General features: G+C 45.9%; 1 protein-coding gene across 1 annotated transcript in view; it reads right to left on the bottom strand.

The window, feature by feature from the left end:
- CAMTA1 (calmodulin binding transcription activator 1) overlaps window positions 1-27,388 on the bottom strand; it is an 837,244-nt gene that overhangs the window by 402,954 nt on the left and 406,902 nt on the right. Inside the window, exon 7 of the mRNA XM_040645728.1 lies at window positions 21,877-22,012. Within this exon, the coding sequence (XP_040501662.1) occupies window positions 21,877-22,012 (136 nt within the window). The remainder of the gene's footprint in view (window positions 1-21,876; window positions 22,013-27,388) is intronic.

The following is a 27,388-nucleotide window of genomic DNA, read 5'->3' as shown; positions in this document are numbered from 1 at the left end:
TCCACCTCATCTCCACTATTGGCTTGTTGGCTATTTCTCTTAGATTTTAGTGGCTGCTCTAGGATTTGTAATATGTATCTTTAATCATAGTATTCTAGCTTCAAATAATTCTAGCATTTCATCAGTACCCTAAGAACCTTTCAACAATACACTCCCACTTCCCACTGCTTTCCTTTGTATTATTGTTGTCATGTACTTTGCTCTATATGTTATTATTTTTGCTTTAGACAATCATCTTGTTTTTAACAGTTTATTGATATGTAGCTTAAACACCATAAATTCACCCATTAAGGTGTCTCTCAACATTTTTAGTATATGTACAGTCTTGTGCAATCATCACCATAATTTAATTTCAGAACATTTTCATCACCCCAGAAAGAAACCTTATACCCATTAGCTGGCACTCCCCATCCCTACCCAACACACACCCCTTCAGCCCTAGGCAACTACTAATCTACTTTCTGTTTCTATAGTTTGCCCTATTCTGAGCACTTCACTTAAATGGTGTCATGTAATATGTGGTCTTTGTAACATATTTTTATTACCAAGTAACATTTCATTGTATGGATATACCACATTTTGTTTATTCATTCATCAGTTGATTGACATTTGAGTTGTTTCCACTTATTGGTTATTATGAATAATGCTGCTATGAACATTTGTATACAAGTATTTCTGTAAACATGTTTTCATTTCTCTAGGAATGGAATTGCTAAGTCATACGGTAACTCTATGTTTAACATTTAAGGAACTGACAAACTGTTTTCCACAGCAGCAGCACCATTTTACATCTCCACCAGCAATGTATAAGGTTCTAATTTTTTCACATCCCTGTCAACACTTGTTATTATCTGTCTTTTTTCATTATATTTATCTAGTGAATGTGAATGGGTATCTCATCATGGCTTTGATTTCCCTGATGATTAATGATATTGTTGAACATCTTTTCATGGACCTACTGGATATTCATATATCTTCTTTGGAGGAAATGTCTATTCAAATTCTTTGCCCATTTTAACTGAGTTATTTTTCTTTTCATTATTAAGTTGTAAGAATTCTTTACATATTCTAGATATAAGTCAGCTTTATAATTTGCAGAATTTTTCTCCTAGACTGTAGAATGCCTTTTGACTTCTTAGTGGCAACTTTTGAAACACAAAAGCTTTTAATTTCAATGAAGTCCAATCTATTAATCAATCCTCTCTTTAATTACCTATGCTTTTGGTATAACTAAGAAATCATTTCCTAACCTAAAATTATTAAGATGTATTCCTTTGTTTTCTTCCAAGACGTTGATGTTTTTAGTTCTTACATTTAGGTCTATGCTCTACTTTGATTTAATTTTTGTGTAAGATACAAGCATGGGTCCGTTATTCCTCCTTTTGCTGTGTATATCCAGTTGTCCCAGAATCGTTTGCTAAAAAGACTATTCTATCTTAATTAAATTGTCTTGGCCCCTTTGTTGAAAATCAATTGACCAAAAATGTTAAGGTTTATTTCTGGACTCTCAATTTTATCTCATTGATCTATATGTCCATCCTTATGCCATAAACACACTTGATTACTGGAGCTTTACAGTAAGTTTTTAAATTGAGAATTTTGAATCCTCCAACTTTGTTCTTCTTCTTCAATATTGTTTTGACTACTCTGGGTCCCTTGCATTTCCATTTAGGGCCTGTTCACCAATTTCTGCAAAAAAATCTAGCTGAGGTTTTGTTAGGGATTGTACTGATTCTGTACATCAGTTTGGGGACTGTTGCTTACTTAACTTACTCAATAGTAAGTTTGCTGATGCATCAGCACAGAATGTCTTTCCATTTATTTAGGTATTCTTTAATTTCTTTTCAAATGTTTTGTAGTATTCAATTTACAAGTCTTATACTTCCTTTAAAATATTTATTCTTAGGTATTTTATTCTTCTTGATGCTATTATAGACTGGAATTGTTTTCTTGATTTTTTTCCCTAATTTGAGTCTCAAATTATTTATTGCTAGTGTATAGAGATACAATTGGTGTTTTGAAGTGTTCTCTCCTCTTCTATATTCTGGAATATCTTGTGAATGACTTGTGCTAATTATTCTTTAAGTGTTTGGTAGTATTTGCTAGTGAATCTATCTGACCCTTAGCTTTTCTTTGTCGGAAGATTTTTAAATTAATATCTTTACTTGTTTTAGGTCTACTGAGATTCTCGATTTCTTCTTGTATCAATTTCAGTAATTGTATCTTTCCAGGAATTTGTCCATTTAATTGAAATTATCTAATTCGTTGGCATATGGTTGCTCATAGTATTCTTTCATGAAAGTTTTTATTTCTGTAAAGTCAGTAGCGATGTCCCCTCTTTCATTCCTGATTTTAGTTACTTGGGTCTTCTATCAATCTGTGTATCATCTATCTGCCTGTCTCTATCTATCTATCTATCTATCTATCTATCTATCTATCTATCATCTATCTATCTATCTATCTTTGTCAGTCTAGCTAAAGGTACAACGATTTTGCTGATCATTTGAAAGAACCAATTTTGGTATTATCAATTTTCTCTATTATTTTCTACACTCTATTTCATTTAAGTTGATCATTTAAGTTATTTTCCTCCTGCATACTCTAGGTGCCATTTGCTTTTCTTTATCTAATTTTCTGAGTTGGAAGGTTACATTATTGTTTGGGATCTTCCTTCTTTTTTGTTATAGGCATTAAGAGCTATAATTTTATAAGCTTTGGTCAATTATCTTTCAAAGAAAATTTTAAAAACAAGAAGGAGGGTATTTTATATTTCCCTACATATTTACCATTTCTGGTACTCCTCATTCTTTTCTGTAAATGTGAGCTTTCATCTAGTAACATTTTTCTTCAGCTTGAAGAAATTCCTTTAATATGTCCTATAGTAGAGATCTGCCCCCAGTAAATTATCCTAGGGTTGTTTTGTTTTGTTTGCCTAAAAATGTCTTTATTTCACCTTTATTTTTGAAGAATATGTTCATTTAATAAAGAATTGCAGTTCAAGTTTTGTTTTGTTTTGTTTTTAGTAATTCAAAGATGTTTCATTGTCTTCTACTTGCGGTGTTAATAATGAGAAATCAGTAGTAATTCTTATCTTTGTGATTTGTCTTTTTTTTCTTTGCCTAATTAAAAGACTGTCTCTTTGTTGCTGGTGTTCAGTAATTTGAGTATGACAATTCTTGGTGTTCTTTTCTATGTATTTATTCTGCCTAATGTTCAAGTTCATTAAGTTTCTTCTAGGACTTTATAGTTTTCATCAAAATTGGAATAATCTTGACCATTATTTCTTCAACATTTTTCTGCTGCTCCTGTCCCCACATGACCATAGTCTGGGCCTCCAATTGTAGGTACATCAAATCACTTGTATTGTTTCAAGTTCACTGAATCTCTGTTATTTTTCTCCTACCCTTTCTTGTCTGGGTGCTTTATTTTCAGCTGTTTCTATTGTTATATCTTCAAGTTCATTGACTTTCGTTTCTAGCACCTAATCCACTATTATGCCCATTGCGATAGTTAGACTTTAAGATGGTCCCAATGGTCTTGACCTCTATTATTCATACCCTTGTGTAATCTTCATCTCTTTTTCATGGGCATATTGAGGACTTGCTTCTAATCAATAGGATACATTAAAGATGTCACATGTCACATCTGTGATTAGATTACAAGAGATTGTGACTTCTGTTTTGCTAGCAAACTCTATTGTCTTTTTGTCTTATATACTTTGATGAATCAAGCTGTCATGTTGGAGAAGTCCATACGGCAAGAAACTGAAGGTGGCTTCTGGCTAAAAGCCAAGTACGAACTAAAGCCCTCAGTCCAACATCTTTCAAGGAGCTAAATTCTTACAGCAACTAAGAAAGCTTAGAAGTAGATCCTCTTTAGCTGAGCTTTCAGATAAGACCTCACTTCTGGATGACATGCTGATTGCAGCAGCCTTGTGAGAGACCCTGAAACAGACCACCTAAACCACATATGGATTCCCAACTCTCAGAAATTGTGAGATAATAAATGTCTGTTGTTTTAAGCTGCTAAGTTTGTAGTGATTTTATACCCATTAGTCAATAACTAATATACTCATCTGGTGAAATTTTCACTTTAGATATATTTTGAAATTCTAAAAGTTTTATTTGGTTATTTTTCTTATAATCCTCTCCTTGCACTGTTTATCTTTTCTTTTAAATCGCTGAAGATATTTGTAATAGCTGTTTTAAAGTCTTTGTCTTCTAATTTCACATTGATTTTGTTTGGGGCTCCATTTCTACTGACTGATTTTTATTCCAGATATGGGTCATATTTCCCTGTTTTTTACCTGTTTAATTCTTTTTGATTGAATGCAGGGCACTGTGCATGATGTATTGTTGAGCATTGATTTTTGCTGTCATACTTTAAAGAATGTTGCATTTTGCTATGTCTAGCACTTGCATTACTTTCAGATTAGCTTGCTTATTGGAGGTTTGTTTTTGTGGTTTGCTAGGGGGAGTCTAGATTAGTCTTTATACCAGGGAGAGTCTAGTCCTATTCTTAAGGTGTGGCCCTTCTGAGGTCTCTAATAAATGCCCCAGGTGTTCAATAACATCTCTTCACACAGCCTAGTTCAAAATTGAACATCCCCCAGTTGCATATGAGTTCTGAGAATTTTTAGTTACAGCTCCCAGTGGTTGTTTTCTTTGACCAATCTCACGGAGTTTCACCTTATACATACTCAGCTTACTATTTAGCCGATGACTCTAGGAGACCTACTACTCAGATTTCTGGATCCCTTCCTCTGTTTATGTCCCTTCTTCCCAGTATTCTTCCCTATACACTCCAGTTGCCTTGGCCACCCCAAACTTGGATCTAGATCTCCTTAACTCAACTAGACTGCCATGTTCTGTTTGGTTACCTATCTCTATGCTACTGGGAAGAAGGCTCCAGCCAGAAAGCCAGAACTCATCTTGTTTGTTTACTCTTCTCAGACATCACAATCCTGCACTGCCTGTTGTCCAACAACTGACAACAGTCATTTCACATATTTTCCCCAGAGTTCTATTTGGTTTTGGTGGGATGCTAGGTTTGCTACCAATTGCTTTGCCATTGCCATTAGAGTTCTCTGGGTATTTTTACAGATGTACAAGAGGTCATTGGATTAGCACTTAGCTCTGTCCTTGGGTTCTTAAGCTTTTTGTAGATACTCAACTGGCTTACTCGTGGCAGTGGAGGGTGGCTGGGGATGGTAGGAAGATGCATCAGAAATGTTCTTCACCAGCTGTGTCATAACCCCCAATCCCAAGATTACTAACAGCACTCATGACAACCAATCCCTTTACCTTCTCAGCAAATAACTTGTCAATGTAACAAAAACCTACCAGAAACCCCCTCAGTGTACTATGGATTTATTCTGTGGGTTGCACTAGATTCCCTTTGTATAAAGTGAGGTAATCATAATTTCTGAACTAAGACCCTTGGTCTAATGGTAGGCCTACATATTTGGACTTGGAGGGATCCCAGGAGACCCTGTGTGTCTCAGGTATCTGACATACTATTACACAGACAGCCTTTGGCTATGGGGGCTATCTTTGTCCCCTCAGAGAGGCACAATCCCCAGGGGATCTTCAATCTATCCAATATGCAGAATCGACCACCTGGGAAGCTCTTGAAAAATTACAAATGCCCATGTCCCACCCCAGACTACACATTAGAACCCTAGCATCCCACGGTGATTCTGATGCACTGCCAAGGATCATTCTATCTTCTCATATATTATGAGGCCAAGGAACTCACAAATATCAAGGTTGAAGACTTCAAACTGCCAGTGCCTTGTAAACCACCCAGAACCAGCCCTGGAGGGACATGAAGGTTACCTGATCCAAAAAGAGAAGACACTGAGCTCTCTCTGAATCACAGGAAAAAACCTTAAAGAACATTCTGGCTAGCTTCTCTTCTCCTACCTCAGTCATTTTGCTTCACAGATAAGGAAAACAACACCCTGAGGGATTAAGTGGCAGGCCCAGTATCACTCAGTCTAGGGCCAAGTTACCGAACCAGAACTTTCCCCAACACCCCAGAGATACCTCCTAAAATCCCTTATAGCAAAATCCTTACCCCATGTGAGCCCCCACGTGACTTGGCTCCAGGACCCTCCAGCCACATCTCACACAACGCTGTCCTTGTCCCTGTTCTCCAGCAGGAAAACAAGGTCTTTCCCACCTGAGAGACTCACGCTGTCCTGTTTGCTGAGAATGCCCCATCCTAGCTCTTTGTCCTTTGAGTCACAGGTACAATGTTCCTGCCTCATTCAGGCTGTCCCGAACCACCAAAGCCCAATGCCTGGCCACTGTTCTTGGTTTGGGCATATGACTGGCTCATCACCCTTAGCATTTTCCTCAGGGGTCCTGAGGTACTTGCTGCTCACCTCTGTCCTGTCTGCCCCCGCCCCATTCAGTGGAGAGCTTCAAGAGAGTGGACAATGGATCTGTTTTGTGGATCACTGTATCTCTAATGCCTATCAAAGCGTCTGGCATGCAGTGGGCTCATAATAATGTTTCTTGAATAGATGGATGGATGGATGGATGGATGGATGGATGGATGGGAGAAGTAAAGGAATAATTAATCAACAACTAAAGAGTGACAGAAATCACTTTGTCTCTAACCCACCAAGTGCTATGAAGGCAAAGAGCTCCAGGCCCTGTTCCCTTCAGGGGTGAGCCCTGGGGTTTTGGGGTCTCGGGCTATGCCCTCCCAGTTGGAAGACCTGCTGGCATTGGCTTCCATTTGGAATACACTGATATCAAACGTCCAGATACCCTGGCACATGGCAGGGCACAGGTCTCCCCACAAACAGAAGCATGTCCACCGTTCCCTGCTCTAACAAGCATGCCCCAGCTATGCAGACCTGCCGCGGGGCAGCCCTTCTCTCCTGCCATTCAAATGGGTCTGCATACATGATGAAGGAGAATTTAGAATTCACCAGTTTCCACTCTGAAATAACCTGGGAGCTGGGCTCCTCCATCCACAGGTAAAGACTTTAATATTCAAGCCAGAAGCATCAGCCCAGCGCTATCGAGGGATAAGAGCTCAATTTTCTCATATCATGTTGTTCTCCTATGGGCCCTTCAAATCTCCAGCCACACCATCACTCAGGACCTGCCCTTCCCACGGCATCGCATCTTAAGTTTCTGATTATGAGTCAGATCCTGATGCAGGGCCGGTGGAAGAATTAGAATCAGAGTCTAAATTATGGGCGCGCTTAAACATAATCCAGGTCTGCAACCTCCTGGTGAGTATGCTATGGTCCCAGTGCTATTCGGTGTGAGTGCAGCGAAAGCCGCACTTCACATTTCCTAGCAGCAACGGTAAAGAAGTCAAAAGAAACAGGTGAGACTAATCTTAAAGATATATTTTATTTAGCAAATACATTTAAAATCTTTTAACACGTAATCAATATAAATATTAACGGGTTATTTAACAGGGCTTCTCTTTCCTATTAAGTCTATGAAATGCAGTGCGGATTTTACGCTTCCAGCTCATCGCAATTCAGTGTAGGCACAATGCAGGTGCTCAGTAATGACACGTGGCTCGTGGCCACCGTTTCGGACAGCACAGGAAGATTCCATCTGCTCGTAGGTGGTAATATCAGGAGGAGGCACCACGGCACCTAACCCGAGCTGCCTGGGAACTTACGTGGAAGACAAAAGGAAGGAAAACCTGCTTCCTGGCCCCTGCAGCCCCTTCCTCACCCTGCACATATTGGCACTGAAGTCAGGCGGCAGGCAAAGCCGGCAGGGGAAGCCGCCATGGCTGTTCAGAGCTCTGGGTGCTTGGCTTCCTTCACTGGTATTTATTTGGCTTTTTATAAACAAAAGTCAGACTTACTGCATTGCATTCATCACGAGGAAAGGGCAGTGATCCTAAGGGGATCTGTCAAATAGACGCTCTTTCTGTAAATAAATAAAAAGGTGACTGCGGGAAAGGAAAGCTACACTGAAGTGAAATCTGGGTTTTTTTCCATTTTAGATCCATAAGCCAAAATATTGCTAAGGCTTTTTATAAACAAAGATAATGAGTTGTATAATTTATGTAAATTAACTAATGCTGCTGCATTTTCTAGAAGTAACATAAACTGCATTATTTATTTGACATGCCTTTCGGAGTAAAAAATAATTGTAATTGGATATTATACCTAACGGGTTTCTCCCATTGTTTTCATATTAGTATTTGTGGTTTTGAACATAAAGCACAGGCTCTCTGAGCACACTATAGGTGGGGCTTTCCTTCTCCTTGTAGGGAAAAAGACCAGAGTCAGACCCCTGACCAAAACTTCTGCTCCAGAAGGAGACCCTCTCACGTGCTAGGTACCACGGGCTTGGCTTGGTCAGCAGGTGTTGGTTGGTTTCAGCTACTGAGGGGTACTAGTTAGCTGACCAGCCGCCGGGGGATTCAGCTGACATTACTTTCCCTCCCTGATGTCTTCCCATCTTCACTGTTCAAAGTGTGAGTCAAAGTAGCTTCACTCCACTCAAAGCAGCGTCCGCATCTTGGGAGCTCTCTCTGGATGCAGCACCTCAGGCCCCTCTCGGACCAACTGAATCCGAACCCCCAGCGGGCTGGTGCGCACGGTAAAGTTTGAGAAACACTTTCCTACATGCTTTGTGGTGGAGACCCGGTCCCCTCCCAGACCCCGCTTACAGGAGACGGAGCTGCACAGGAGAGGGCGTCAAACCACATTCCCCCTCCCATCTAGCATCTATTCAAATGAGCAACACGCAATCACGCACTGCAATTCTTAATATTATCATATTAAGAGCATTAAAAATGCAAGAAAGGATAATTAAGCAAAATAAATTAAACAAGGATCTTGAAATACACAGCCTTGGAAACACTTTTGTTGCCGAAACGCTTGCGAACATCTGGTAGCTGCTATCACGCTTGCTATCCTTTTCTGATATTCAAAGCACAAAATATGGTCAAATACAAAATGTAAATAGCTCTGATTCGTAACCTTGTTTGTGCAGCAAAAGATGGCCCTTAGGCAGAGAAAGGAACTCTACTGAAAGTCCATTGATCTCCGGAGGAGCTCCTTGTTTGGGAACAGAGGTCGGCTGCTGGAGCCAACGTCATTCATTCAATACCAGGGGTTAGGAAAAACAAAAGTATCTCAGACCGAAAAGGAGCGCAGGGTAATTTACTGAATTTATCTCATCTCATCTCCCTTAATCATGTAAAAACAAAACCCAAAAATGTTCTACATTCTGGTTTGTGTCCAACACAATGTGCAAACTAATTGAGTGTAAAAAGCGTTGCTTTGCATTATATCAGTTAAAGTGAGTGTAACAATTGCTCTTCCTACCCCCGAGCTCTGTTTCATTTCCGTTTTTGTTATAATTCAGTCCATTCACAATATGTCATTGCAAACACTATTTGCAAAAGAAAGTATAAAAAACAGATTCTTTATTTCTTAGTGCATTTATTTTCATTTCCCCTCTCAAGCTCTCCACATTTATACGGTGCTTCCATCTGGAGGGCTTAAAAAAGTTAGAGACGAAGTTACTCTACATAATGAGACGCACACTCATCTGCTATTTAGCCCGAGAATTTTATTGCCAGGTGTTGTGAAAGGAAAAAAAATACGGGCAAAATACTGTGCTGCATCTCGTTTCCAAACATTTCATATCATGTCTGAAAGTGTTCATTAATTTGGGAGGGAAGCTGTTTCCATGAGGCTTCCTTCACCGCCTCCCAAGAAAAGGCAAATGAGGGGGCTCCGCCCGCGGGAGGCCACTGCACCCCAGCCCCGGTGGGTGTCCAAGCGCCCCGCGATGCACAGCTCCGCTCGAGGTCTGGGACCCACCCGCCATCAGGCACCCCAGACTCTGATGGCCCAGCTCTCCAGCAAATAGAAACGGAGTCCGTCCTGTGCTCAGCACCGGTGGGACAGAATCTGAGCGAGCATACAAGGAAATGGGAGCCTGCCCAAACCCATCTCCTGTTTGGGGGCTCTGATCGTCGGGCATAAAAGGAAAATAAATCCCAGGAGAGCAGAAGAACCAAACAGAAGCCTGCTGTGCCAGACCAGGGAGCCCTCTGTGCCCACACTTAGACGGGGGCTGTAGTGTGGACTCCTTTAACTATTTCACAGCAATTAAAGGTCAGTAGTGAACGCACTTCCTCCTGGACTGATTCGTCCTGTGCAGAGCCAAGCAGGTTTCGTTTGTAAGAAATAACTGCGAACAGTTCAGTGTGTTCTTTGGGGAAACTGAACTTACTATGGCATTATGCTGACAAGTAGGTCTAATTCCATGTATAAAAGCACACAACAAAGTGAGGGGTTCAAGAAAAATATCCGTGTCGGGGCGTCACACCACGGAAGGATTGAGTGGGTGACGGGGCTGCTCTGCGCACGGATGAGTAAGGAACCTGGGGGAGATCAGGAGTCTTGGCGTCCCCCCACTAGTTGCCCACAGTCTCCTACGGTAACGATTACAGCATTGAACCATCTGTCAAATGTTTTGGGAAGAGGAAGAAGTCAGGGAGCATTTTGAAACTCAAGGTATCAGACAACCTGATACCTTCACAATGTCACCATGATGTGTGCCGGCCTGTCATTCTCACTTAGACGTCCCCTGGGAGCTCTGCATGTCCTAAGGTGGCAGGCCGACGGCCACACCTGCTGGGCCTCCCTGACTCCGTGTCACCTGAGAATGGGCACAGCTGCAGGGCGTGCCCACCTGCTGTCCTCGCCATAGAAGCAGCCCACCACACTGGCTTTGCTGCCCGTTGGCTTCTGCAAGAGTGGGTTCAGGACAACATCCTACATCCAGCATGAGCCAACCACACTTCGGTCAGCATTCTGAGACCTCCCAGTTTCATCCCCTCTGAGACTTAAACAAACCTTTTAGGACATTTCAAGCCAAAGGAACACTATCCTGGTCTCTGCCGGCATCTCAGGTGCTGAAATGCGTAGACCTCAGCAGATCTTTTAAGAGCATTAAAAATTAGAAATAGGAGGATAAAGACATGGAGATGGAAGGACTCTGAACACCAGAACAAGAGCAGGTCAGCCACGAGCACAGGATATAAGGAGCCAAAGGGAGGCAAAAACCACAGCCACTTGCTCGGAATTTATGTTTCCATAAGTGAAACATTAGGATTCTCGTATGGAGAAGACATTATTGATACGCATGTTCCCTTAAGGAAGGCTTCTCAAGAGGCCCATTCCAGATTTAATAATAATCCATATTCTTCCCCTGAAATGGCAAACGGAGTCTTTGCTTTCCTTATCACTGCCGCAGATACATGAAGCATTAAGCTGCAAACCAGCAGAGGTTCAGTTTATCACACGCCACCTAAAATATTTAATAAAATAAATTCTAAATAATCAATTCGTGAAGAGTCAACATCTCTTAACACTTTTGTAATAAATGTCTACCTCTTGCATCCATCATAAAACTGTACGGAAATTGTAGCAGCAAAGATGAAAGACCCCGGTTTTCTCGCGCTGTCATGTAAATACTTAAACACGGACAAATAACATCTGTACCCTCCCTACAGCCTCCATTCTAGGGGGACGTTGTCACAACACGGCCAGGCTACTTTCAAAGCACTTCAGGCCTGAAGATGCAGGGGGTTCAGCCTTTCCCTCTTCCGTGACAGGCTGATCCTTTGACCCACCTGGTCAGAGCAAGGTCACACGCCTTTGGCTCAGCGGTCCCCGGACAGAGGAGCTCAGAGCACAGCACTGGGATGCGCCCGGCCCTCTCTGCAGCACCGTGAAGCAGGCTTGCGGGAGAAACAGGACACTTCCCAACTGCCCTTGCGAGGGACATCGCCTTGCTTCTTCAGACCGAAAACAAACAGGTTTATGCCACATGGACGTATTACCACAACAAGGAAAGAGAAAGAAGACATCCTAACTCCACCAGGACAAACATGACGAACAGCACTGTCTGATGTGACAGTGTGTCGTGAGCAAAAGTGTTAATTCCTGACAGAATTATAAGCTGGGCCTGAACATTGTCAGGCTGCAAACATGAGTCTAAAAACAGACCAGTGCTCAGATATAAGAGGCAAGTCCCTAATCATCCCCCATCAATCTCTCACTGGTTTCCATAGCACCCTGCTCCTTCTAGAACCTGCTGCCATAATCTAGAACAGGGGTCGACAAAATACATCCATGGTCCAAATCTAGCCCTGAGCCTGTTTTTGCAGATAAAGTTTTATTGGAACACGGTCACACCCATTCCTTAACTATCATCTATGGTTGCTGTCACACTGCACCAGTGTGACAGAGACCACCTGGCCGGCAAAATTGAAACTATTTACTGTTTGACCCTTCGCAGAAGAAATCCATCAATTCATCCATTCACTCAAAAAATGTTTATTGGGCAGCAAGTATGTAGCAAGTACCATGCCAAGCACTGGGCTACAACAGGGGACAGGAAGTGCCCTGTAGGGCAGAGCTAAACAATGCAGGAACCGGGTTAGCTCCCCCAGAGGAGAGGGCTGAGGGAGCTAGCGTGTTCCGCCATCAGAAACCCACTATTCCCTCTCCTTCATGGTCAAGGGCAGAAGAAGGACTGGTGGGCTCGAACCATATGATCAGATTTCAGCTAGATGTTTTTAAAGGTGCTGGGAGTCAAGCAATGAATTACCAGACCAACTTGTAAAATCTTCCTTTGGACGTTTTCCTTAACATAAGATTAAAACAAAACAAAACAAAAAAACCCACGTGCCTAGGGCTGAGTCACCAAGGGAAGACCCCACCAGCAGCAAGAGAATGGCTGTGCCAATCTTTTCCAAATGGACGGGCCTATGAATCATGGGAGGAGATACAAAAAGGCAGATCTTGATTCAGGAGATTGGGGTGGGGCCCGAGACTCGGCCCTTCTAGAGAGCTCCCAGCTGAGGCTGGCAGTGCTGACTGACGGGTCACATGACTGTGCACAGGCCCTTGGGGCCCTCAGGTTTGGCATGAGTGAGACACGCGTGCTTTGCGGCAAGAAGTAAAGGCACATCCCAAAGAGCGTAAATGGTTACAAGATGTTAGAATGAACACACGCAAAGAGGAAATGGAAGGTCACTTCAGCTGTCCCGGAGGCAAACAAGGACCAGAAAGGTGCTCTGTCAGGCAATCACTGACTTTCCATCTCTGGTGCTGGCCTCGCATCCAGGAAGGGTTGGGAGAGCGCGGTTTAGCAGCCAGAACCCCAACAAGCACGCAGGGGAAACGAGGAGACCAGAAGCAGCCTCCATCCAAGCAGCGGGGTGAGTAGCCGTTCCCTTCTCTTGTTTATGCACTAACGCCTTCGTCTGCCACTCCTCCCGGGTGCACAGAAGCCCACCACCACCCCTCCATCTTCCCCGTGATGTTTGCTGGTCTGTGGGAAACAGACACAGAAACCTGGGCCTGATTAGTTTGCAAACCACATGCCTTCCCTGTGTCAGTGACTAACCCACGTCAGTTACAGGGGTCAGCTGCGACTCTCCTCGGATGGACTGGAGATTCGTGCCCTCTAAGCGTGGACGGCACCACACGGAGACAAGCCACAGCCGCCAATGACAGGAGTACATTTCCCCAGCAATGTCAGGGCATTGAAAGATGTGGACAAGATCAATAATTTACAATTCGGTCAAGTGAAGGCCAGAGATATTCTTCACCCAACACAAGCAGCTGTATCTGGTCATTTACCGAGGTGGGTGGGATATATATCACGTTCTTAAAAGGCGTCCCCAGCTTCTGGATGAGGCTGTAAATTATGCTTACAAAATCAAGGTTATGTGTCCTGAGTAACATCTAACTTTGCACCTGCTGTATGCTGGGGCCCAAACGGAAAGGCCCTTGGGTGAATTTTGACAGTGGTGTTCAAGAGTTTCCATTGTAATTGAATATGCTAAAATTTCCATTCCTGTCCTTGTGGGCTAATCTGCAATCACGTTAAGGGACTGTTATGATAATAATTAAATACAAGTTCAGCATACCAAGTTGATATCTTGCTGCTCTACCTTCAACAGGGAGTTTCTAGCTCAATAGGGCTCAAATCAAGTTTAAAAAAGGAAATTGCAAAATATTTTACAAACTATAATCTACCGAAGAGATGAGGAAGGCAGAAACTACAAACAGGTTTCCTTTGAAATCTTCCTGGCACCTCTTTGCCAACGAGTTCTTCAAACATCACTGGTGGGAGGCCTACTTCCTGGGCAGCAGCCTCTAAGGGCAAGGCCTGGGCCTCCAGAAGTCCTAGTGGCCCCCAGACTCTCTTTTCAGAAAGAGCAGGAGGGTCCCTGGGTCTGGCAGCCCTTGGTTTGCTGGGAAACTGCCAGGAGTGCCTTCTCTCCGCAGCCGTGGCCAGCACCCTTCCTGGTTTTTATGGTTCCTGCATCGATTATGTGTCTGGAGATAAACCAACTCCGTTCCTCGAGTCTTCAACGAGACCAGCACCCAAGCAGCCAAATCTCTATCTGCAAAGACTCAAAGGAAACTGATGGTCAGAGGGTTGCCGGATAAAATACAGGACACCCAGCCCAATGTGCGTTTCAGACAAGCAACAAATAATATGTTAGTGTGGTATGTCCCAGACAATTGCACGGGACACACTTGTACTGAAAAATTATGTATTGCTTATCTGAAATTCAAATGTCACTGGGCAGCATGTGTACGTGTGTGTGTGTGTGTGTGTGTGTATACACGTGCACACTCTAAATCCAGAAACCCTGCATAAGAGTGTGAGCACATGGACCCCCATGCCCAAGAGAGTGTGTCCTGGAAGCTTGAGAGCTATGGCTTCAGCACGGATAGACGCTGACAATTCATAGTGGGAGAGATAAATGCAGCTTGTTGTCCCTCAGTTACGGTTGACATGGGAATATAAAAAGCTCCCATAGGACCCGGGTGACATCAGAGCTAAGGAGTGACAGCAGGTCCTGCAGGTATTCAGAGTGTTGGGGGACAAAATCCCACCCACTGGAGGGCGAGAGGCCTCCAGATCTTCTCCTCGCAGTCCCCAGGGAGCCCGAGGGAGCTGGGTTCCTGGGCTGGAGAAACGGTGAGGGAGGGGCTCTTTCTCCTCTGACCGGTGGGAGTTATAAAGAAGGGAGGCCCACTTGTACTAAAAGACCTTCCTTATCCCCCATCTCACTTGAGACCTGTGCGTGGGTGCATGGCGCTGCATCTCAAACCCCACTCTCCTCCCTGGTCTAAGCACACGCCTTCTGGGTATCAAGGCGTTTTGAAAGCTCATATGGTCTGGTGATGAGGAAACTGGGAATTTGTGATCCGACAGAGCTGGGGCACTATCTCCACTCTGTTCCTGACAGGCTGGGTATCCTTAGATACATTTCTTAATCTCCCGGAAATTAATCACATCTTCCTCAAGGATGAGGAAAACGGCATTGCATGCTTCATGGGAATGTTGCCAGGTCATTGTACAAGATGGTGCACACAAAGCGATGGGGGCAGGAACAGGTATTCAGTAGGTGTTCGATAAATGCTGCCATAATTGTCATTGCTATTGCTAACTGCCTTTGGTCAGGGAAGATAGAGCTTTAAGAAAAAGAAACAAAACTGCCATCCTGGCCAGGCCTCCACGAGCTCAGCAGAACGTGAACCGAGGCTGTTGCCGCTTCAAAGCATAGCTAGTTTAATGTTATTTATTAGTTAAAATTTAATTATATGAGTTGGGTAGGGACATGTCACCAGGGATGCTAAGTAATTAGAAATTAAAGAAAAACTATGGATTCGAGTTCCTGAATTGATTCTACCAAAACACATCCAGGTAACAGGAAATTAGGTTTTAACGTGTTCGAGCACCAGCAGAACACTACACAAAAACTCAGATGCTTAAAAGCCAGCAGAGAGCTGAGGGAGATCGTCCGAGGTACCACCGACCAGGCCAGCTCACTGCAGAGGCATCAGGAGACAGAACACCTCAGCCAGCAGCGCCGGACGCCAGCGCAGAGGCAGCGGGATGGACAAAGACCTGAGTGCAAGTCCCCATGGGGATAAACATGTCTGACTCACATGACTCGACAGCAGCGGTGGGGCAGGGGGCTCAGAGGAGGGGGTGCCTGTGAAAGCAGCTGGTCACTCAGAGGCCACTGCTCAAATCAAGGGCCTGCAGTGACTGGTCCAGACCCTGTCCTCCGAGAGGGGAAATGAACTCATTCCAACACCCCAAAACCTCTGTGGGGACAGTTACCAACATCTCATGGAAACGCCCTGTTTTGTGTTTCTGTAAGTTTTTCAAGCATGATGCTGCATCTTACTTGCCTCTCTCTATTCTTCCCCTGATGGGCCATCTAGCGCCTAGATACCAGATACAGACTTGCCCGTATCCAAGAAATCCGAGGTACTGAATATATGTTTATTGAACTGGACAGGCTAGTGTCGAGTCAGAGAGAACACTTCCTGCAGAAAGGTACGGATGGAGGGCTACGGAAATGAAAGGGGGGGCATGATTACTGCCGGCGGGAGAGGGCCAGGGAGGACGCCCCCGGAAGCTTCAGAAATCTCCACGGAGATGTGGGAGAACACAGGTTGGGAGCAAGGAGCGCCGTGCGGTAGAGACCAGTGGGCGCATGGCGAGTCTGGAGGGGAACGGAGAGAGATCAAACACCACGGACCAGAGCCACACTAGCATCTAAGAGAAGCAAGAAGTATTCGTTCTATTCAAAAGCACCTGGTGGCAACGTGCAGATTCACGTGGCTCTCTGTGAGCTTTAGCTGCCCGGCCCCTTACCTCTTCATCTATTCCTAGCTGCTTTCCAGACTTGATTTGGGCACCATACATGTTTGTGGCTGGCCATTTTAAATATATTCCATCAGCTGCAAGCAATATACCTATTTATCTTATGGCTGCAAGCAGAGCTGGAATGATCTGGCATCGCCACGAGGCAGACAGTTATTTCATGCCCTGTTAATTCCTAATGCGGTAACTACAATATCATTCCTACTTTTGAAAGAGGTGCTTTTTTTTTTCCTTTTAATATGTGGCCTAAGTGTCCAAATAAAGAACATCACTTCTAATGAGGCTGAATCCAAAAACATAACCTTGTTACCGCTGTCGCTGTGCTCACAACAGGCTTCGGGCTTTCAGGCAGTTAGTCAAGAAGTCAAAGCGACTCTTCATTCTTTGAGGCAGTACAAACAGGTCAGCAAAACTAAACTTTCTCTTCGCTGCTGCAAATTCCAATCAGAGGGGATGTCTGGCATTTCTGCCAGGCAGATGGGCCGGGCCGGGGGTTCCTGTCCACCACAGCACAGGCTGGGTGGGGAAGGATGGCTTTGTCCACGCTGCCTACAATTGAGCCAACAGCCTCCGTGCCGCGACCACCCACTGGCTCCAAAGGCAGGACATCTGCGGCGAGGGGAGGCACGCCTTATGATCAGAGGAGATAAGGCCTCATCCCTGGGAGGCAAACATCTGGTCTACGTGGGGCTGGGAGAGATTCTGACACGGTGCGACTCTGGCCACCTGTTGTTGTAAATCACAGTAGCTGTGTTTCAACAGACTCTGTCACTGCCCATCGCCGTGTCCCAGCCCTACCTGTTACTTTCTCCCTCCCACCAGTGCCTCTTTCCCTGTGTTCAAGTCACTTCTCTGCATCCACGCCTGCCTGCAGGACGCTTTCTAAGTGTTCTGCACAAGGACTTGCAATTTCTCCAATACACTCCTGACCTGGCGCTGGAGCTGCGTGCTTGATTCCCCCCCACCCCCACCCCCCGCCGTGAGATCGGAACACTGCATTCTCAGTACCTATCACAATGTGCTGGATGGAAGGCATTTGACAGCTGGTTGACGGATGGAGGGTCTGTGCTGACTCCATCGGAAAACACCACAGATCCCTCCAGAAGGCCCGGGAGTAATGGGTGTCAGGGCAAGCGCTTTCACCGTGCAACCAGGCGAACCTCGGCTCAAGTCCCGGCTCCACACGGACTTGTGGCAGGAAATGGGGTAGGAAAAACCCTGTCTGGGGCTCGATCTTTTTGTCTATGAGAGGGGCATAAGAATAAGTACTTTACATGGATGTTTCGATGAGGGTTGAATGAGACAGTAGAGCTGGTATGTGGACAGGAGAGTCATAATTCAGCGGCCTTTTTTCTACTAAGTGTGCGTCTCCCGTCTGTTGTGGGAACCTGGCAGCGAAGGGGTTGGGAGACAGACAGACAAGTGCTGGCCTAGGTTGTGAAATACCCGGCACTCTCAGGAGGGAGAGGGGTTGTGACCAGGCGGAAGACAGCGCCTTAAGTTCTGGGGCCAGAGAACAGCTCTGTGAACATGAAAAGTATGTGAACTCTTCCGGCTTGGCCCGAAGACCACCCAGCTCACCTAACCTGGGGTGTGCAATCCCGGAGGCACGGGGACACTTCAGATCTGCCCCTCTGCTCTCACGGAATCTCCTCCCCCCAGAGCGCCTCCCCCCAGCAAGGCTCCAGAGAAGCAGGCACGAGTCCACCCGGGGAGCAGGGCCGACCTCAGGCCTGCTGCGATTTCATCTCCTGAAACGCTGACATCACAACCACCTTCATTTTCCTCCCTGCCAACCTTTGTCGTCCCTGGAAACCTTATCGAGCTAGCTTCTCCGTGGCTTACAGACAAGACAACTAATCGCGGACTTAACAGCTCGTCAGCTTCAAAAGCGGCTGCCCCCATCCTGTGCCTGGCGGAGAAAATCAATGTGCTTTTGAGCTGCCGTGTGTTCCTAGGGCCCCAGCCTCGAAGAACAAAACAGGCTGGACTGCCGAGCAGTTCCATGAACAGGGCTGGAAGTTCTCCTGGCCTGAGGGAAGGCTTATAGCAAGTGATATGTTAAACGGTAGATCCGAATATCTTCATCATGCCCTTGAACTGAGGAAACCAGCTCAGGTGGCAGAAAAATCAGAGCTCTGAGACCCTGTGCTGCAGGGGCAGAGGCTGGCACCATGCCTGGCATGACGGACGTACTGAGTCAATGGGAACCGCCTGGTTGAACCCACTGAAGGAAGAATCGGGGTTTCCAGGGGGAAGCCTCCTCCCGTGAGATGCAAAACTCCATGTATGTCCACATGGCAATTTTCCAGGTGGAAAGGACCACCTTCCCCCTGTCCCTGCGTGACCTCTGCGCTTCCCAGCCACCGGCCCAGATCAGAGCAAATGCAGGAAATGCACAGTGAGACGTGGGGCTGCTCTTGCCAAAGATGTCTTTCTTTGGAGCTGTTTTAAAATTATGCCCGTGGTAGATAACCCACCACAAAGGACTTCCACTAACATGATGTGCTCATCTCCACAAATAATTAAGAAAAACCCAGCTCAAATTGAGCAGGGTACCATTTCTCACCCATCGGTGTACAAGAGGGTAGGGAAGAGATGGACATTCTCGGTGCCGCTGGGCCTGTACTTAGCACAGCCATTTGGCAGCGTCCAGTAAAAGTCAAGATGCTCAGACCTCGTGCCCAGCCGTTCCGGCAGGTCCGGGCCGCACACGCGGACAGGCAGACACGTATAGATACGTTTCCTGCAGCGGTGTCATGTTGAAAGTCTGCTGACTAGGGGGTGGCTCAAATGCTTCCACAGTGGAACGCTACAGAGCAGTGAAAAGGGACGAGGGGATATACGTATCAGCAGAGATGGCACTCAGACCACAGCGCTAAGTGGAAAGGGGAGCCCTGGAATCCTGTGTAGGTCACACACACAGCCCTACCCAACTTCAAGAGCTTAGCTTAGAGCCCATCTCACTAGGAAGCTTCTCTGATCATCCCAGCCCACTCTGCACTCTCTGGACACTTGTCCGAAAAGCTCCGGTTTCCATACTTCTCAGCACTGCCAGGGACTTGCAGGCGTGGACACAGCTGCCTCTTCAATTGGACCGTGAGTCTCTGAGGCAGAAAACATGGCTTCTGTTTTCCCTGTGGACACAGTCAGTGCTCACTGACTGACTCAGGGGGACAACTCCCTGAGCTCCGTGGAAGCAGCCACCACACCACGTGCCCGCCCAAGGTGGCTTCCCTCTCCAAGAACCAGAAAGCAGGCCCCTTGTGTGGCCGACCAAGGGTCTCTAAGACCCTCTCCTGTTTCATCCCTCACAGCCACTTACACTCAGCAAGTCACAGAGACCCCTTGCTGTCCCGCCCCTTCCCTTCCCCTGGTCCCGAGGGTCCCAACGTCCCCCATATAGGTGTCTGCATGGGAGACTGTAAGCGTGAGCCGCAAAGAACTCCGAACACAAACATGGCCTAAAAATAACAGCACATCATTCTGATTCCATCCAGTGACAATTCTAATTTATCACGTGAGGGAAGAAAATGAACACTGTGACTTTCTTTGGCCCTGGGCTTCTGAGCTGCTGCTGAGGGAGAATTCCACCCCGCTGCTGCGGACGACCAGAAGTTCCTGACTTACGTATGACTGAGGACGAGCCCTGCCAGAGACCTGAGGGCACAGGGGTCATCTGTGCAGCTCTGGGGTGAGCTCCCACAGACCCTGCAAGTCCCAGCAAGAGCCCCGTGGGGGTCTCACCCACTCTGCTCCGTGTCCAGCTGTCCCTCCAAGCTCCCGCGCCCTTGGGCCCCCTGCAGCCATGGCTGGTCAGCTGGCACGATCACCAGTCACCATCCTAGAGCTAGGTCCCCCACATTCAGGGCGATCTGCATTTTCATGTCTCACTGGTTGACTAAACCACTCTGTGCAAACACAGAACGCGAGAGAACGTACGAACATGGAATTTCTCGTGTCGGGGCTTTTCTTTGTTCATCATCATAAAGCATTGTTATTGGGTGTTTAAAAAAACACAAAAACATAAAACAAAAGTTATCTCTCTCTGTGGGGTAATATAATAAAAGCCACTGGATGCTATTTTTAACAGCCATAAAAGCACATGATTAATATAGAAAAAGTCATAATGACGAAGTGCGTCACAAAGAATGTCAGCCTGGAGTGGGAGCCGTTGAAGTCAAGTGGGCTTATGGTCCAACAGATCAATTCCAGCAGCCCGGGGGACCCAACACACCAAAGGACTCCAGGATCCCTCGCTTTTACCAGCGTGAAATACCAGGTGGATCACAGGCCACCTTCTCAGCTCCTGGCCCGACAAAGCACCGTACTCACAGGGAAGACCCTTTACAAGGATCAGCGAGCAGTGCAGAGAAGTGGATGCTCGCTAACTAGCAGGCCAAGAATGCACCATGATTCACACCTTCTCCCTCTACCACTGTGGCATGTGGCCCAGGCCCTCAAAGAAGGAAAAGACCCCAGGAGAATGTCTCCATGGCTGCCCAAGAGTGAGAGCCTGTGGTGTCAGGACAACGGTCAAGAAGCCAGCCTGCACCCTGTCTTCCCCAAGGACCCAAACCGAAGTTCACACAGATCCCGAGATGTGTCCTGCACTGCCCACCTCCACCCCAGCCGCAAGAATCCCACAGGCCTTGTAATCCCATCTAATTATCTTTAACACCTTCGAGCTTCCTGAGGTCAAAACACCCAGAGGGAAACAGAAGAGGCCATCAGTAGAGAGAGTCAAAGCCAGGCTCTGGTTGGAGATCACCAGCTCATAAGGGACCCACGCCACAGAAGCAGGTCCAGGCCACCTCGAGAGAGTGGTAGAGACCTCCGGTGGCCCCCTCGTCCCTCGCCCCTGCAGGCTCCTCTGTGACACATACAACACAGGATTCCGCAGGAACCTTGCAAATCTCAGTCTACACACCAACGGCTCCCAAGAAACAGAAGCACTTTAGCTAAATCTGGCTTCACGGAAAACTTGAATGGAGACTGTTGGGTAAGAAAACAGAAAACAAAACAAAACGGCAAATGGGGTCTTGGCAAACAAAACTGCTTTTGACAGAGGGGACTGGCAACAAATTACCCCGAAGCAATTCCGTGTCACTGCAGCCCAGAAACAACATTTGTGGAACACGAGAGCCTGTCTGCCCTTTACCTCCACTCCCTGGACCTTCAGCTTCATGTGGTCCTCTCTGGTCGTCTTCCCGTCTTTCCTCTTTTTCCAGCAATATCCATCCTTCCTGTACTTCACTTTCTTCCTGTTGTAGAGGATCATTGAGCCATTCTGTGGTCTGGAGACAACAAATGGTTACGTTACCAAGAGAACCAAGCACAAGAAAAATTTATGAAGAAAGATATCGTAGACCAGTAAAAGTCTCTACAGAAAAGCAATATTCCACATTTGCTGGGACGCAATTTTTCACCTTTTATTGCAGCTCCCTGGATTAGCCATGTTTTATGGCCAGCCAAAATTTGCTTGTGGATCTGGTACCTAATGAATTAAATGTGTCAATGATAGGCTTAAAAAACATCCCCTTAGTAATATCCACCATCTAATCAAGATATACGATGTGGGGGCCTGAGCTCTGCACTGAAAAGTAGAAAAAACAGCAAGAGAAAGCAAAAAGAGCCAGGGGTGTTGTGGCAGCCTGCAATATCTTATCTCTTGTAGAAAGATTTTCTACACATCTTTTAATCCATCACCCAGCATTAGGAAATAAATAAGTTTAGCGCAGACGCTAGATGACTATGTTAAGAACAGACCAATAGAAGGACTAGTCGTCCGGACCAAACGCTCCTGATTCATTGCCTGAGTTTAGATCGCTGCAAGATACGGAGGAACATCCGCAGCCCTTCTTCTCAAGCCCACTAAGCACCTGATTCTTTCACATTTGGGCTTCGGCTGTCGGAAGGCTCAGCCCTGCCCGGTAAATTTGTCTATCTCGTCCACGACCACCCTAATCTTAGGAAAACAGTTAGTTGCCCACTTGCTCAATGCTGAGAGTGGGTGGTCGCTCTAGGTCCGTTCAAAAAGAACGGACAAAAAGAACCTTGACTTTTCCTGAAAGAAGTCAGGCACCAACCACAGATAGCAGAGGGTGTCCGCAGCTGCAGTGGGCACAAACTTTGGTTTGGAAACACCAAAAAGAGAAAGAACTAAACTCCCTTGGCAGCGTGTCTATGGTGAGCCACTTCCAGAACAAAGCTGCAGTGGGGGTGGGCACGTTCAGCCTTCAAGGAAGCCCGCGAAGCCCCCGAAGGCTCACAGCACACCACTCACGCCCCGTGGCCAGCTCCATGTCCCTCTGAGCCTGCAACCCCAGCACAGAGGAAGGGGCACCGATGAGTCCGTGCGCCCAGGAGGCCACTGCAGGCATGTCTCATTCCCAGCTGTGGTGCAAGAGCTCTTTACACAAGCTAGGCAGAGGACGTGGTTTCCCCCAGAGCCAGTGGGCAGCTGTGTCTCTGCTCCAGCGGAGGCGAGAGGGCAGGCCACGCGGAGTGGCCTGGGGCAAGAGCCTCCACCCCAGGCTCCTCTTCCCCCGAACAAGGGGGTATTTCACAAGCAGGCACCCAACACTGACTAGTGAGGTCTTACTATTCCATTGTCTGTAGAGGAAAAGAAGTCACGCCGGGGTGAGAGCGGCTAATTGCCGTTCCCACCAAGCTGGCTGTGTCCTTCAGCAGCAAGCTGATGACCGAACAGCAATTCCACTGGAAATTATAGACTTGCAACAGTGACTCCCAACACTTCACTGTTTGCTGATCATGGTGCAATTGCTTTGTGTCAGTATTGGTTTCCTCCCTAAGTTGGGCCAACTAAAACAATTGGGAAATGGCTTCACACGCTTGTCACAACGCTGTCACCTGACCGTCTGTCTCGCACTTACAAGTCTGCACTGAAAACCTTACAGTATTCTTCCATTTCTAAATGGCAAGTAGGCTCAAAGTGTGGCCAGCTGTGCCTGCCTCTTTCCACTTCAACCCTGCTCTAGGTTCGTATCCTTGGAAGAGCCCAACGTCCAACTACTGTCCTCAGGGCCATTGTCTCAGAAGTAAGCAAAGGAATACATCTGATCAAATAGACAGGTTCTGCATTCGTCTTGCCCCCTCCACTCAAGAATGAAGACATCCATGAGAGTGTTGCAGGGACCCCCTTGGTCCCTGAAAACTCATCTGTTGCAACATCAATCCAATCCAGCTGCCCATGAGCGAAGAGGCTACACACAGATCTGCTCCACCCTCCCGTCCTTTCTAAACATGGTCAGTGGGGCACCTGGGAGGCTCAGCTGGGCTCAGTTGGCCTTTGACTCAGGTCATGATTCCAGGGTCCTGAGATCGAGCCCGCATCGGGCTTTCTGCTCAGCGGGGAGTCTGCTTCTCCCCCCCTCCCCCGCCTGCCGCTCCCCTTGCTTGTGCTCTCTCTGTGTCAAATAAATAAAATCTTTAAAAAAAATTTTTTTTAAATAAACATGGACAGTGACTGTCAGCAGTGTATTCAGGCCAACTGTCCCCAGATCATGACTATGACCCAGAGACAGTGAACTTCCTGAAATACTGTCAATGTCCACAATCAGAACCACAAATACACCCACCTAAAGAAACCCATCTTCCTCCAGTGACCTGCCCTTTGCATTCTGAGAACGTGAGAATGGCCCTGTCACCCGACACTTTGAGATGGACAAAATCCCACAGGGAACCAAAGTGTCCACCTTAAATGGCCTTAATAAATGGAATCAACACTTTAACTTGCAATAATGAGGAACCTAATCGTATTTAATCCAGCACTCTGATTTTATTAGAACTTGCCTCTGCTCTGTGTGATGGGGAAGGTCCCTCCCTCCCTCCATAGTTTTCAGGTCCTAAGAATGGCAAAGAGAAAACCAGACTGCAGAGGGGCCCCACAGATCAAAGAAAATAAGGCTGAACTGCCATCCCAGAAGATAATCCAGAGCAAATCGGAGCTGGTGGGAAGGGGTCCAGGAGAGGAGGGAGGGGTGAGCCAGTCAGGGGAGGGCTTGAGTACATCTCATGACAGCATAAAAGGTAGCACCCACCTGAGAAGAGCATGGAAATGGGAATAGAGTCGAGGACAGACAGTCAAGTGGGAGGCACGGAAGTCCTGCTGCTTATTGATCCCCAGTCCCAGAGAGGGTCTGGCATGGGAGGAGCAGGCCACATCCATGCCTACACCTACATCTATACCCGTGTCTCTGTCTACCTCCGTACATCTGTCTACACCGGCATCTGCATCTGTATCTGCCTGTGTCTCTAGCTCTGTCTGCAACCACCTGTGTGTCTCAATGTCGACACCTGCACCTACTCACATCGACATCCACAGCTACCTCTCCGTCTGTGTCTTTGTCCATGGTGTCTGCATCCTCACAGCAACTCTATGAGGTAATATCATCATTCCCATCATACAGGTGAGAACCAAGCCTTCATAGCCAGAAAGTGTCTGAGCAGGATTCACTCGAAGTCAGCGTGACTCCGGAGCCTCCCCCCAAATCTACTGGTCTAGCATAGACTGTGGGGCCAGTCCTGGTTTGCTTTACTGGCTGGGTGATATTTAAGGCCCTGAAAGGATCCTGCACCCAGCGGGGGTGGGGGGGCTTGGGGGAGGAAGTCCTGGCTTCCTTGCCCCATGATTGGGATAACTCTGAGGCAATCCGAGGCCTCCTCACCCCATGCTTAGGACGACTCTGGGAGCTCTATGGGGTCTTCCAGAGCCTACGTTCCAGTTGCCCAAGTAGAGACCTGCTGGACAAGAGCCCTCTACTTGTATTTCTTTCCCTCCTCTCTCATGTTCATGCCCCCTGCTGGTGTTTCCCGGGACCACCTCTCAAATAAACTGCTGGTACGCAAGTCCTCTTCCTCAGGATCTCCTGGGGGAAGTCCTGACTAAAGCTGACAGTCTAAGGGAGCCTCAGGGACACAATCCAAGTCCTCCACTGCAGCAGGGAGAGGAGTATCAAGGGGAAAACCGTAGACAACAGGGAGCTTCATTCTAATGAGGGAGGCTTCTAGCCAAACAACCTTTTAATCTGAGAAACTAATGCCTGGCAAAACCAATAATACTCATGCAATAAGGTAAAAAGATGATGGGATCAATGGAAAATCTGCTGCAAATTATAAAACTAAACAAGCAGGTATAAAATTAAGATACATAATCAATAGTTTGTGTGTGTGTGTGTGATATGCACACACTCACACATGTACACACACACAAGTAAAGCAGAAGGAATGACGGAGGACTCCATCGTATATATACTGTATGGCTTACATCATTATTATAAATGCTACAGAGAAAACGAAAATTAAATACTTAGGCATAAATTTAATAAGAAATTCCCAAACCTGAGGAGAAAAACTATAAAAGTCTACAGGACAAATTAGGTTCAATAAATGCAAAAACATCACATTTTCTTGATTAGGAAGAGCGAAGATCATAAAAATGTCAATCTTCCCAAAATTAATTTATAAATAAAAGGTAATGACAAGAATCCCATTAGGATTTTTTGCTGGATCTAGAGAATTTTATTATAAAATTTATTGGGAAGGAAAAAACACCAGCAATAGTCAGAAAAACTTTAATAAAGAGGACCGAGATGTAGAGGTTAGCCCTTCCAGTTATTAACACATTCTATGAAGTCTCTATATTTTCAAAAGTATGGAATTGACACATGAATACATAGAAAGACCAAGGGAACAGAATAGAAGATCCAGAAATATTCCCACTTGCATATGCAAATTTAGTATACACTAAAGGAGACATCGCGAGTCAGTGGGGGAAGGGGACTGACTTTTCAATAAGTGATATTGGCATATGGAAAAAGATAAAATTGGATCTATCACTCACACTGTAGAGCAGCGTGAATTCTACATGGACCAGAGACTTAAATGTAGTAAATAAAATCACACTACTAGAGGAGAAAACATAGGTGAATTTCTCTATAACCGGAAAGTGGGAAAAACTTCCTAAGCATGATTAAAAACACAGCAACAACAGGTGAAAGACAGATACATCGGAGAACATAAACATAAAACTGCCAGACTGTATTCCAACGGGGCAGCGCCATTTTACTTTCTGACTAGAAGTGAATGAGGATTCCAATGTCCCCACATCCTTCCCAGCATTTGGCATTGTCTGTCTCTTGGATTACGGCCAACCTCCTGGGTGTGTAGCAGTATTTTCATTTGCATCTCCCTAATGATTAATGATGCTGAGCGTCTTTCCATGTCCTCATTAGCTATTCATAGAAGTTCCTTGGTGAAACGTCTTATTTGAATCTTTTGCACATTTTTAATCGAGTTGTGTTCTTCTTTTTGAGTTGTAAGAGCTATTTAAATAAAATCTAAATAGAAGTCCTTTATCAGATATTGAATTTGCAAATGTTTTGTCCCAGTCCATGACTTTTCCTGTTCTTTATGGGTTCCTTTTAAAGAGCAAAAGTTTTTAACCTTGGTAAAGTTCCAATTTATCATTTTTTTCTTTTATGAATCATGCTTTCAATACCATATCTAGGATTTCTTTTTCCTAACCTAAGGTCACAAAAATCTTCTCTTGTGCTTTCTTCCTAGCGTCATAGTCTTAGCTTTTACATTTTAGTCTATAATGCATTATAACACATAACACTTGTGTATGGTGTGAGGTAAAGGACTAAGTT

The sequence above is a fragment of the Ursus maritimus genome, unplaced genomic scaffold, assembly GCF_017311325.1.
Source record: "Ursus maritimus isolate PB19 unplaced genomic scaffold, ASM1731132v1 scaffold_32, whole genome shotgun sequence".
Classification (NCBI taxonomy): Eukaryota; Metazoa; Chordata; class Mammalia; order Carnivora; family Ursidae; genus Ursus; species Ursus maritimus.
Note: the sequence above shows the minus strand (reverse complement) of the source record. Positions and strands in the feature narration are given on the sequence as shown.